Source organism: Ovis canadensis, chromosome 1 (genome assembly GCF_042477335.2).
Source record: "Ovis canadensis isolate MfBH-ARS-UI-01 breed Bighorn chromosome 1, ARS-UI_OviCan_v2, whole genome shotgun sequence".
Taxonomy (NCBI): Eukaryota; Metazoa; Chordata; class Mammalia; order Artiodactyla; family Bovidae; genus Ovis; species Ovis canadensis.
The window spans coordinates 229,820,778-229,831,636 of record NC_091245.1 but is presented as its reverse complement, the minus strand read 5'-3'; the positions used below and the strand labels follow the sequence as shown (position 1 = coordinate 229,831,636).

At 43.6% G+C, this 10,859-nt stretch overlaps 1 protein-coding gene and 1 long non-coding RNA gene across 2 annotated transcripts in view; one reads left to right on the top strand and one right to left on the bottom strand.

Moving 5' to 3' along the window:
• Positions 1-7,853: 7,853 nt before the first annotated feature.
• On the bottom strand, positions 7,854-8,305 carry LOC138424403 (uncharacterized). Its single transcript, XR_011250784.1, has 2 exons — positions 8,215-8,305; positions 7,854-8,021 (listed from the first exon to the last, which is right to left on the bottom strand). It is a non-coding gene; the product is annotated as an uncharacterized lncRNA (long non-coding RNA).
• A 112-nt stretch (positions 8,306-8,417) lies between these two features.
• PPM1L (protein phosphatase, Mg2+/Mn2+ dependent 1L) overlaps positions 8,418-10,859 on the top strand; it is a 332,089-nt gene continuing 329,647 nt past the window's right edge. Inside the window, exon 1 of the mRNA XM_069561184.1 lies at positions 8,418-9,955. Coding sequence (XP_069417285.1) covers positions 9,557-9,955 — 399 coding nt within the window. The 5' untranslated portion in view covers positions 8,418-9,556. The remainder of the gene's footprint in view (positions 9,956-10,859) is intronic.

Here is a 10,859-nt window from a genome sequence, read left to right as displayed (position 1 = left end):
CAGCCATGGGGACCTGGTGCCTGGCAGAGAAGCACTGCCCCACAGCCAGAAACTGGCAGGGTGTGTCGTGGCCCTCACTTTTTCTGAGATGGGAAAAGGGGTTGAGAACCTGGGAAATAGAAAAAATGTCTTTTGCTTTGATGTTTCTTGTATGAGTAAATTGTTGGGAGTGATCTTTTACAAATGGTTTATTAAGGATTTACAAAGTTACTCAGTAGCTGATAAATTGCTTTATCTGTCTCTGTGATTTGTCCCAAAAATACAGAGGACAAAGTTGTTTCATATATAGTTCCCATGGTCATTTGGACAGAGCCCAGTCTCTGTGGGTCAAGGAATGCTTTCAGCAGAAGACAAGATGAACCGCTTGCCGGTGAGGGGTAGCTCACTGCACAGGGGCAAGCTGCAACACAGGGGGTGTCAGGAATACATTCTACCCAGCCACGCCTGAATCACGGCCCTTCTGCTTTCATCCTTACCAGACATGCTCCTCTCAGGCTGTTTCAGTGAAGAGCTTCCCACTGACAACAGTGCACAAGGATATCTCTTTCTCCATTACGGGATCTGACCTAACAATATAAGACTTAATTATACAAATAGGGCTCTCCCTCTGAACATGGGTACTCAAATCCTTAAAATTAGGTGAGATATGCAGCAGACACTAACTAGGTCCTATTGCCATTATTTTCAATGGGAAAAACTGTAATGGTTATTGGTCAATGCTTAGGCATTTCCTAAAATGAAATATGAACTCACACCACCCGCTTTCTTCCTGCTTCTTGGCCTCTATAACCATGTGAGCCAATTTTTATATTTCCTATATATCCTCATAGATTGGTTTTGTTAGTTCTGTTTCTCTGGAGAACCTTGACTAAAACAGTAGAATACAGTCTGTGACTGCCCACCCCTCTCCGGCCATTCCTGCAACTAGCTGATTTCCAGCAGCCAGCACCTGAGAGTCTTTGCCTGCCGACTTTGCACAGTCTGCTCTAGCTGCTAGGACTTGGTCTTCCAGTTAGTGCCGTCTGGGAGCAGTTCTCACCAAATGACTGCTTGGAGTGGGACGATAAAGAGGAATGTTCCCTTAATCTTCCACACACACTCCACTCCTTACCCCTGCAAATGAAGTATTTGCACGTGAGACCTTGTCTTAGGTTTTTGCTTTTAAGGAGCCTAAGCCAAGCCTTTTTTTTTTTTTTTAAACCATAAACTTTCTGTACTGTGGGTGACTATGATGTTTGTGTTAGTAATATCCCAGATGGACCTCCCCTTTACTGATACTCCACATGCTTTTCAATGCATTATGTGTGATTCTGACATTTTACCAATTTTATTTGGAATATACGTCATTACTTTCCTCCTACATAATTTGTTTAAACTGTATTAAGTTTTGAGGATGGAAATTTTTCTTATATAAACTTCACTGAAAAACATTATTTCAAGAGACAGGCCATTGTAAAAACTTAAGCATTAAAAATCAAGAAATATCAAAAGGTGGAAACAGCCAAATGTCCATCAGCATTGATGAATGGGGGTATATACAGACAATGGAATATTATTCAGCCATAAATAGGAATGAAGCACTGATGCATGTTGTAATGTGGGTGGACCTTGAAGCTATGCTAAGTAAAAAGAGCCATTCATAAAAGGCCACATATTGTATGACTCCATTTTTATGGAATGTCCACAACAGGCAAATATAGACAGAGAAAATAAATTAGTGGTTGACAGGGGCTGGAGGAAGGGCAAAAGTTTTCTTGTGTGGTGATAAAAAATGTTCTGGAATTAAATAGTGGTGGTGGCTGCACAACATTGTGAGTATAAAGACCACTGAAATCAGGAGGTACTCGACCAGGAAAATGCTAACTGAGAAACTGCTTTGTGGAATACGCCTATGCTGCCTTGCATTGTTCTCTGTTTTCTAGTTGAGCCTGGACTAGGCTGAGTTGATGAGACTTTCTAGATGGTTTCCTGCTCACTGCAACTGATGACCCTCTAGGAAGATTGCCTAGAACGAAGCATATTCTCATAGGCTGCACAAAGATTTCACTCAGTGAACTCAAGTCATGTTGTGTCCTTTGGGGTTTCTGCAGAAGCCGCTTCAGTCTCCTCAGCTCACAGTACCACTCATGAGCACCACACCTGTTAATCTTAGGGATGAATCCCAAGTAAGAATGCATTCCCCTTTTAAGGTCTCAAACCTTTGGATATTTCTATTTTCAGGTTACAGGCATTTCAAAATTAGATCCAAACATATAATCATAGCAATCAGATCTTCCCTTCAACTTCTAACACTAGGTCTCAGCTAGCAAGCATGGATTCTTGTCAAAAGATATTTTCACTGGGCAGTAAGTGTTTACAATCACAACGGAGTGATATTTTACACTTCAATTATGTCTGCTGACACCTTTCTCATCCCAAAAGGGATAATGATTTCAACATCAGTCCTAAATGCAGTCACTTCATGTTTGGATGCCACAACCTTTGAGGTCACTCGTATCTTTCACTCTGGTGCTAAAGTCTCATTGGTTTCAGCTTGACTTCCATAGAACTGGTGCCAGGCATCATGTTAGGTGTTGGAGTTGCAGTGGAGAACAAAGCAGACACATCTCCTGCCCTTGTGGAGCATATAAACCATAGTGACAGTTGGGGAAAAGAGACATTAATATTTCAAAAATTTATTTTATTCAAGTATAGTTGATTTATAATATTGTGTTAATTTCTGCTGTACAGAAAAGTGATTCAGTTATACATAATATGCATTCTTCTTATTTTCTTTTCTATTATGTTTTATCACAGGATACTGAATATAGTTCCCTGTACTACTGGGCTATACAATAGGACCTTGTTGCTTTTTCATTCTATAGTTTGTATCCGCTAATCCCAAAGTCCCACCTCATTCCTCCCCAACCCCACCAACCTTTCGCAACCAAAAGTGCGTTCTTTATGTCGAAAACAGACATTAATTTTAAAAAATCACCAACATATATATTTACAACTTTGATGAACACTCCAAAGGTGCCATGAGAGAGGGAGGAGGAACCTCACTTAGACCACATGGTCAGGAAAGGCTCTTGAGAGAGAGAAGTATGAGCTAGATCTAAGGGATAATAGTTAACTAGGAGGAGTGTGGGTGGGAGAGTGGGTTAGGGAAAGGCCAGCATTCCAGCTAAATGAAACTGCATGAATAAAGGACCCCAGTCAACAGGAAGCTGGGTGCTCTATAGGAATTGTAAGAAGTCAGATGTGGCTGAAGTAGGTGGGCTGAGGGAGCTGGTGGCATGGGACAAGGCTGAGAAGGAGAAGAAAGCCATAGTTAAGACTTTTGTCTTTATTCTAAAAGTAGTGAGATGTCATTTGATGGTTTTAAGCAGGATTGTTCAACTACTGGAATCAGCTACAGTGTTGATATATGTTAATTAGAATAAAAAATTTAGGTAATGCTTTAGATTAATATTATAATTTAGGAAGCTTCTTTGAAAATCATCATAGAGAAGTCTAGGGCAGTTAGATGAGGGATTCTTAGGATAAATGTAGTTTTTGTAAACAGACTTGGTGCAATGGTACAAAACAAGTTTTCAGAAAACAAGTATCCTTAATATATCTCTGTAATTAATATAAAAAACTGGGTTGTAGAAAAGGACCTTGTGCATTTGGATTCCAGTGAAATAAAATGATATTAAACATGGTTGGTATCTTTCGACACTGTGGTTCATTTGACAGAACACCTGACATTAAAATTATAAGTCCAGATTGGCATATTATTATACTTATTTAAATGATGGATTTATTTTCTTAATTGTACTTCTAAAACAGATTTATTTTGTAAAGGGCACATTTTCCAGGGGATCTTCCTGGGCCAGGGATTGAACCCGGGTCTCCTGTATTGCAGGCAGATTCTTTATCTGAGCCACCAGCACACACCCATCAGGCTCCTCTGTCCATGGGATTCTCCAGGCAAGAATACTGGAGTGGGTTGCTGTTTCCCTCTCCAGGGACCCAGGTGTCTAACCCATGTATCTTACATCTCCTGCATTGGCAGGCAGGTTTTTTACCACTAGTGCCACTTTGGAAGCCCCTAAAACTAAATATGTATTGTTAAATTTTGCATCTAGAAAGGTTGTTTGAGAAGCACTTGAATATTTAAAATGGGTTAATAGTCATGATCATTGTTAACCATTTTCTGAAGGGACCAATATTGAAAATCACTTTTAAGATAGAATTTACAGTAATGGTCCTTTATATTAAGGAGCTTTGATCCAGGAACAATACATTTTCAAATACAGTTTGCCTCTAAATTGTAAAGTTGAACATTTTCCATTCCCAACTATTCAGCAGTTTAATTCTTAGTTATACACCCTAGAGAAACTTTTGCACATATGCACCAAGAGCTAACACAAAAATAACTCATGAAATCATTGATCCTGATGGCAAAAAACTAGAACTCAAATGTCCAGAGAAAATGAACATATAAATTAGAGATTGGTCACATGGTAGGATATTATATAGCAGTGACATGATTGAACTATATGTAATAATGTGGAATGATCTAGAAATATAACACTGAGTGAAAAAACAAGTATCAGAGGACTGTATATAAGTAAGATACCCTTTATAAAGCTCAAAACCAAGCAAAACTAAAATATATATTATTTGAGGTACAGACAAGGGGATGATAAAACACAAAGTTCGGGCTAGTGGCTAGTTACCTGTAGAGGACAGGCAGGGAGGTAGGATAGGGAAAGAGCTTGTTATGTTGGTCAAAGATCGGTCAGTTTTTAGGTCAGATTTATGCGTATAGTACTCATGGTTGTGCTTCATAACTATATTTTCACCTACTTGTCGACTTAAAAAAATGCACAATGTGAGAGCTGCAAAATAAGTTTTATTTGGCGCAAAATGAGGATGGCAGCCTGGGAGACAGCAGCTCAGGCAGCTCTGGGAAACTGTTCTAAAGAGATAGGGAGGAAAGTCAGCATATATGTGGTTTTGGTGAAGGGGGAATATATGCATTCAAGCATGTATTTTTTCCAGAAGGTTTCTGCTAATCTCATGATGCTTTCTGCTAGTCACAAGGAACATTCATCACCATGAAGGATTTTAGCGCTTTTCTAGATAAGAGGAGATACAAGAATTGGGGTCATAAAATCGGCTCCTTAAAGTATCTAACTATCTGAATTCCTGTCCTGGCAGTCACCCCCAACCCCAGCTCCTTTCAGGGGGTGCTGAGGGTCAGCAGCTGAGCAGCACATGAACTAATCCTTGCAGAAGTAGATGGTAAGTGCCGATTTAGAGCTGACACACTCTTTTGTATGTCTAGTTTAAAAGGTTATACATATATAGATGAATACTGATGAAATAATAGTAAGAGGGTTCTTAATACTCTGTATATATTTATATGCATATGGCAGGAATAATTTAAGAATACAAATCAAACTGATAACTGGGAAATTTTGAAATGTGTGGAGAATTTCTCTGCCTATAAAAGTTTCATTTAAATTTGATTTCAGAAAATTTCCATTACATTCATTGTTCAGAGGCTTAGCTGATATATTTGATTTTTATAATTTTGTAATAGGTGGCAAAAACAAAAAGATATAAGGACATCATGAATCAACACAACCTTAGGAAATAGATTTATCAAGCTCTGTTTTAAGGAATTCTTAAACATAAGAGCTACAACTCTTTTTTTCCCCCTCTGAGAATACACCATATTTTATGTTCTTTATAAACTTTCAAGGTTGACATGAGTTAATTGCATAGTTGAAAATGATATTTATCTGGGACCAATTTATCACTATTATTGTATCTCATGAAAGCCTAGGTTGCAATTAGCTTTCTGTTCATTACCATGTCACTTTAATGGTGAAGTATTTGTATAATGTATGTACTATGGTACTCTTCTTCTCTGTGAAATTCAGATAGCATTTTACTTTAGCAACAAATTTTGAGACTTCTACACTAAGACAAAGGACAGTTTTCTTGCACTTATGTTCTGCCCCACAAATATTCTTGATGGGTGAAGTAAATACTCCTAGTGCAGTGCTTATCCTGAACGTTTAAGACAGAATTGTGGAAAAAGAACCTGTGTATTCTTTTTGAGATTTCTGTAACAGAGATCTACAGAAGTGTTACTAGAGAAGTACAAAAATTAGACTAATCATCTCAGTGTCATTGAGCAATCAGTGGATACTGATTGTCAGGGTACTGAATTGGTGGTCAGAAGAACTGAGTTTGAGTTTCCAGTTTCATATTTGCTCAACTGTGATATTTATTTAATATCTTTGTGCCTCACCTTCCTTGTATTTATAAACAGAGATAGTAGCTATTCTATCTTCTTCATAGAATTGTTATGAGAATGGCAATAAGTTGATACCCATTAAAAATCTTTATAATCTTAAGTAATAAGCTAAAGTTTGTCACTAGAGAAAGGTCTTATTTATTTTGCATATATATTAAAGTTCACAGGGGGAGGGATAAATTGAGGGATTGGGGTATATGTGTACACACCGTGTGCTTAGTCGCTCAGTTGTATCTGACTCTTTGCGACCCTATGGACTGTAGCCCCCGCAGGCTCCTCTGTCCATGGGGATCTCCAGGCTAGAATACTGGAGGGGGATGCCATGCCTTCCACCAGGGGATCTTCCCAACCACTATATATAAAGTAGATAACTAAAAAAGACCCACTGTATAGCACAGGGAACTCTACTTAATACTCTGTAACAACCTGTATGAGAGAAGAATCTTAAAAAGAGTGGATAGATGTATATGTATAACTGATTCAATTTGTTGTACACCTGAAACTAACACAACTTATCAGCTATATACCAATAAAAATTTTAAAGACATAAATTTCAAATAATAATTTTCTAAAGTTTCTCAGATCTGTCATACAATAAACAATGGCTTTACAAAGATAAAAAAAATTCACAGGAAATTAACAAAACGCTTACTTAGGGCATTTAAAAAATCACTCTGTAAACTAGATTAATTTCTTAGTAGAAATAAGAAAATGCCCTTAGGGTCCACTTGAAAAATCCTTTTATTGATTTACACACAAATGAACGCATACGTGAACTACGGAGATGTAAATGTCATAGAAAACCTCCACAGAACCTGCAGGATATCTACATTTGTAATCAAGTCAAATCCGCCTTTTGTTATTTAACCTCCAGAGAGACCAGTATAGTCCTTTCTCTTCTTTGTTTAGGTATGCCTCTCATGAATGTCTGCTGTGGTCATTAATGCAGTAATGTTATGGACAGGTTGGATGGACCCCTAGGTTTGGAATTGTTTTCCTGCTATCAGTTTTGACTTGTAGTTTTGAAGTACTGATCAACTTACCTGCAAGTTGCCTTTGCCACAGAGAAATAGATTCATGTACAGAGAGACTGATAATGCACCCTAAATCCATTTGCTAATTTACAGCAAGAAATATTATAAACTTATCTTCATTATAACACTAATGTATTACCTTTGCCTTATAGTTCCTGAAGGCTTTTGAATCCATTACCTCATTTTCGAATTTTATGATTTATGACTTTTGAACACAATGATCTCATTCATTTCTACTTATTTTCTCTATTTATCATGTGGAAAATACCATAAAGTGCAAATTAGAACAGAAGACCTGTCAAAAATAGAACAATGGTAACAATTCTTCTCATTTCCTTCCTTTTCTATGCATATGTATATAATTGAGATCATGTTGTATATATCATTGAAATGTCAAAGTTTCCTTTTTTTTCTGGTTAAGATGGCAATCTATGCCATTTGTAAAATCGTTGGAAAAGTTGTAGAAAGCAGACACAAGTTCAAATCAGAAAAAGAAAACCACATACAATTTACTACTGTAGTTAATCATCGTTAACATTTTGTTGTATTTTCCTCCTTTTATTTTTTTAAAACGTAGTCGGGATCACTGTAAGTCAGGAGTGCTCGCGGAGACAGCCTCTGGCTGGGTTGGGAATCAGACAGCTTCTATTCTCGAGCGGACTGGAAGCTGCAGATCAGCACTCGTCTTCCTGGACAGGGGTAGCAACAAAATATTTTCTTTTAAGGCTTCCTTCTTTCCGTATTCTAGCTGACTCTGTGTCTCTTTGTGGAAGGGTTGCGACCCCGGAAAGGCCTTCATGGCTAAGTCCCCACTCAGGGGCTGCGGCTCGCAGACGGGCCAGCCCATTCTCAACTCTTCCCCAGGTTATTATCAGAACGCACCCCCACGTGGCTCTGAGTCCTCATATCTTGCTGTTTTCTATCTTTTCTCGTCGAGAGAAGCCTTTTAGGTCCGACGATCTCTCTCAGACTCTCGGGAGATCCTGGTAGGCCTCTGTCACAAAAAACCAAGGGTCCGAGACGCTCTGCCTTGCTTTGCGAGCAAGAAGTGCGTCCCTTCTCGCTTGCCTTATGCCTGGCAAGGCGGAGACCGCACTACCATGCCTCCAGCCGGAGGGGGGGACGCTCAAGTGCGACCCTCTGCTTTCCAGCTGGTAGCCGTGGCTCCCAGAAAACCACCGATCAGACCACCAGGGTCAGTTTTATGTTGTCCTGAGAGCTCGCACAGGAGGCACACAAGACCATCCACTCGAGCTCCGCTGCAGACGCACCCCTTCCCTCCCCTTCGGTTCGTCCGGACCTCCGGCAGCGGCAAGCGCGCCAGCCGCGGCTGAGCGGCCTCGGCCTTTGACAGCTCGGCGCGAGCACCTCCAGGCCTCTAGTCCCGGCTCAGGGGGAGGAGCGAGGCGGGGCGGGGCGAGCGCGCGCGGGGCGGGGCGAGCGCGAGCGGCAGCGACAGGAGGGAGCGCGCGAGCAGTGCCGATCGGAGCTGGGAGGTGCTGGGGAAAGGCAGGCAGAGCCCGGCCGGCCGCCTGCGGCTCCGCGCCGTTCTTGCTGCGTCCCCGGCTCCAGGTACCCTCGCCTCTGCCCAGGCTCCAGCAAAAGTTTTATTCTCTGAGGCCCGCCCCTGGCGTGTCTGAAGGACTCGGAGCGATTGGCCCGCTGTGCGCTCCCCTGCGGCGGTGACCAAGGGGACGTGCATCCCTCGCCCGCGGGGCTCTGGTGCCTCGCGCTTCCTCACCTGCAGATCGCTCCCGGGAGCTGCTAGGGGCCCCAGCCGAGGGGCCGCGCGGGCGCCGGCGCCCAGAAACTCTCCAGCCCACCGCCGCAGACCCGCCCGGTTGAACTTAAACTTGATTTCTCTTCCAGCCCCGGCACCCGCGACTGCTCTGCCACCGCTGGCGTCTCGGCCGCCGCAGCCGCCGCCTCACAAAGGGGCGTAGGGAGGGGTAGCAGGCGGCGGGCACCGGCGCCGGTACGCAAGGCGCTAGCCTCCGGGCCGCCGAGGCCGGGAGACAAAAGGGAAACTGCCTCTGTTCGCCGGACCGGCTCGGAGCTGCCCGATCGTTCGCCTCCCGCCCGGCTCCGTGAGCCTCCTCCCCCCCGCCTACCCTCGGCTGCTGCTCCGCCTCCCTCCCCGCGGGCTGTCCCCGCAGTGCTCCGGGACCCAGCCAGCCTTCGGGGCGCGCGTCGCTGCTGGTGGTTGGGGCTCTAGCGATAATAAATGATAGAGGATACAATGACTTTGCTATCTCTCCTGGGTCGCATCATGCGCTACTTCTTGCTGAGACCCGAGACGCTGTTCCTGCTGTGCATCAGCCTGGCGCTGTGGAGTTACTTCTTCCACACGGACGAGGTGAAGACCATCGTCAAATCCAGCCGGGACGCCGTGAAGATGGTGAAGGGCAAGGTGGCCGAGATCATGCAGAACGATCGACTAGGGGGGCTCGACGTGCTGGAGGCTGAGTTCTCCAAGACCTGGGAGTTCAAGAGCCACAATGTGGCGGTGTATTCCATCCAGGGTCGGAGAGACCACATGGAGGACCGTTTCGAAGTTCTTACGGACCTAGCCAACAAGACGCACCCTTCTATCTTCGGGATCTTCGACGGGCACGGGGGCGAGGTAGGAATTCTCTGAGACTTTGAGTGTGTGTGTGTGTGTGTGTGTGTGTGTGTGTGTGTGAACTACAGGACGTTGTGTGCGCAGCCGGTAGGACTGGGTGCGAGGGGCGTGGTGATGACCTACCTGGTGGTGGGTTGGACAGAGCCACTAGTTCCAAATGTGACCAAGTTGTCAAAAACTCTTCCAGATCCAGACCTTTTGTACAGAGGGTCCTATGCGGGGGAGGGAGGGTAACCTATAACCTATTTCGTGCCTCATAATTTATGAAGTTTTTCAAGGCCAGAACGCAGCAAATGACTGTGCTAGTTTTTCTGGGAGAGTTAATGGTTTCTACTGTCAACTTTGGTCCAGGGCCTCAGCGCCCCTGTTATGTTGGGTTGGAACCCGAAGTAGGCACAAAGAAGGAATAAAGTATCTTTGATTTTCGTTAGGAAAAATATAACATCTGCAGATACGAGTCAGTGAGTGCTTAGTGAGGACGGAGGAAGCTGTGATTCCTTTCCATCTCCTTCCAGAGGAGAGACCCGAGGGGGCAGCGCTGGGCTCCTTCCCAATTCCATTAACTTTGCATGTGCAGTCCGGCCACTTGACAGCAGCGCTTAGCTTGCCGGCTGCTTTTAGCTGGATCGAGGCGCTGGACCTAGGTCCCTCTGGCCTTAGAAGAGGTGGCAAAGCCCGCAGAGGTAGCGATGCCCAGATTTCACCACTGCGAAATTCCCCTAGCCGGCGTGGGACGGAGACGTCTCTCTGCTTCTAAATTCTTTTATTCCGGGGTTCATGCGGGAGCAAGAGATGACGTTAGAGGTTCAGGTCCCTCTCCAGAACTTCTGCGGCATCCTGATTGCTTGCCCGGGCTCAGATTTCCTGGAGGTCGGAGCGAGAATTGGCATTGTTCCTTGGGCAA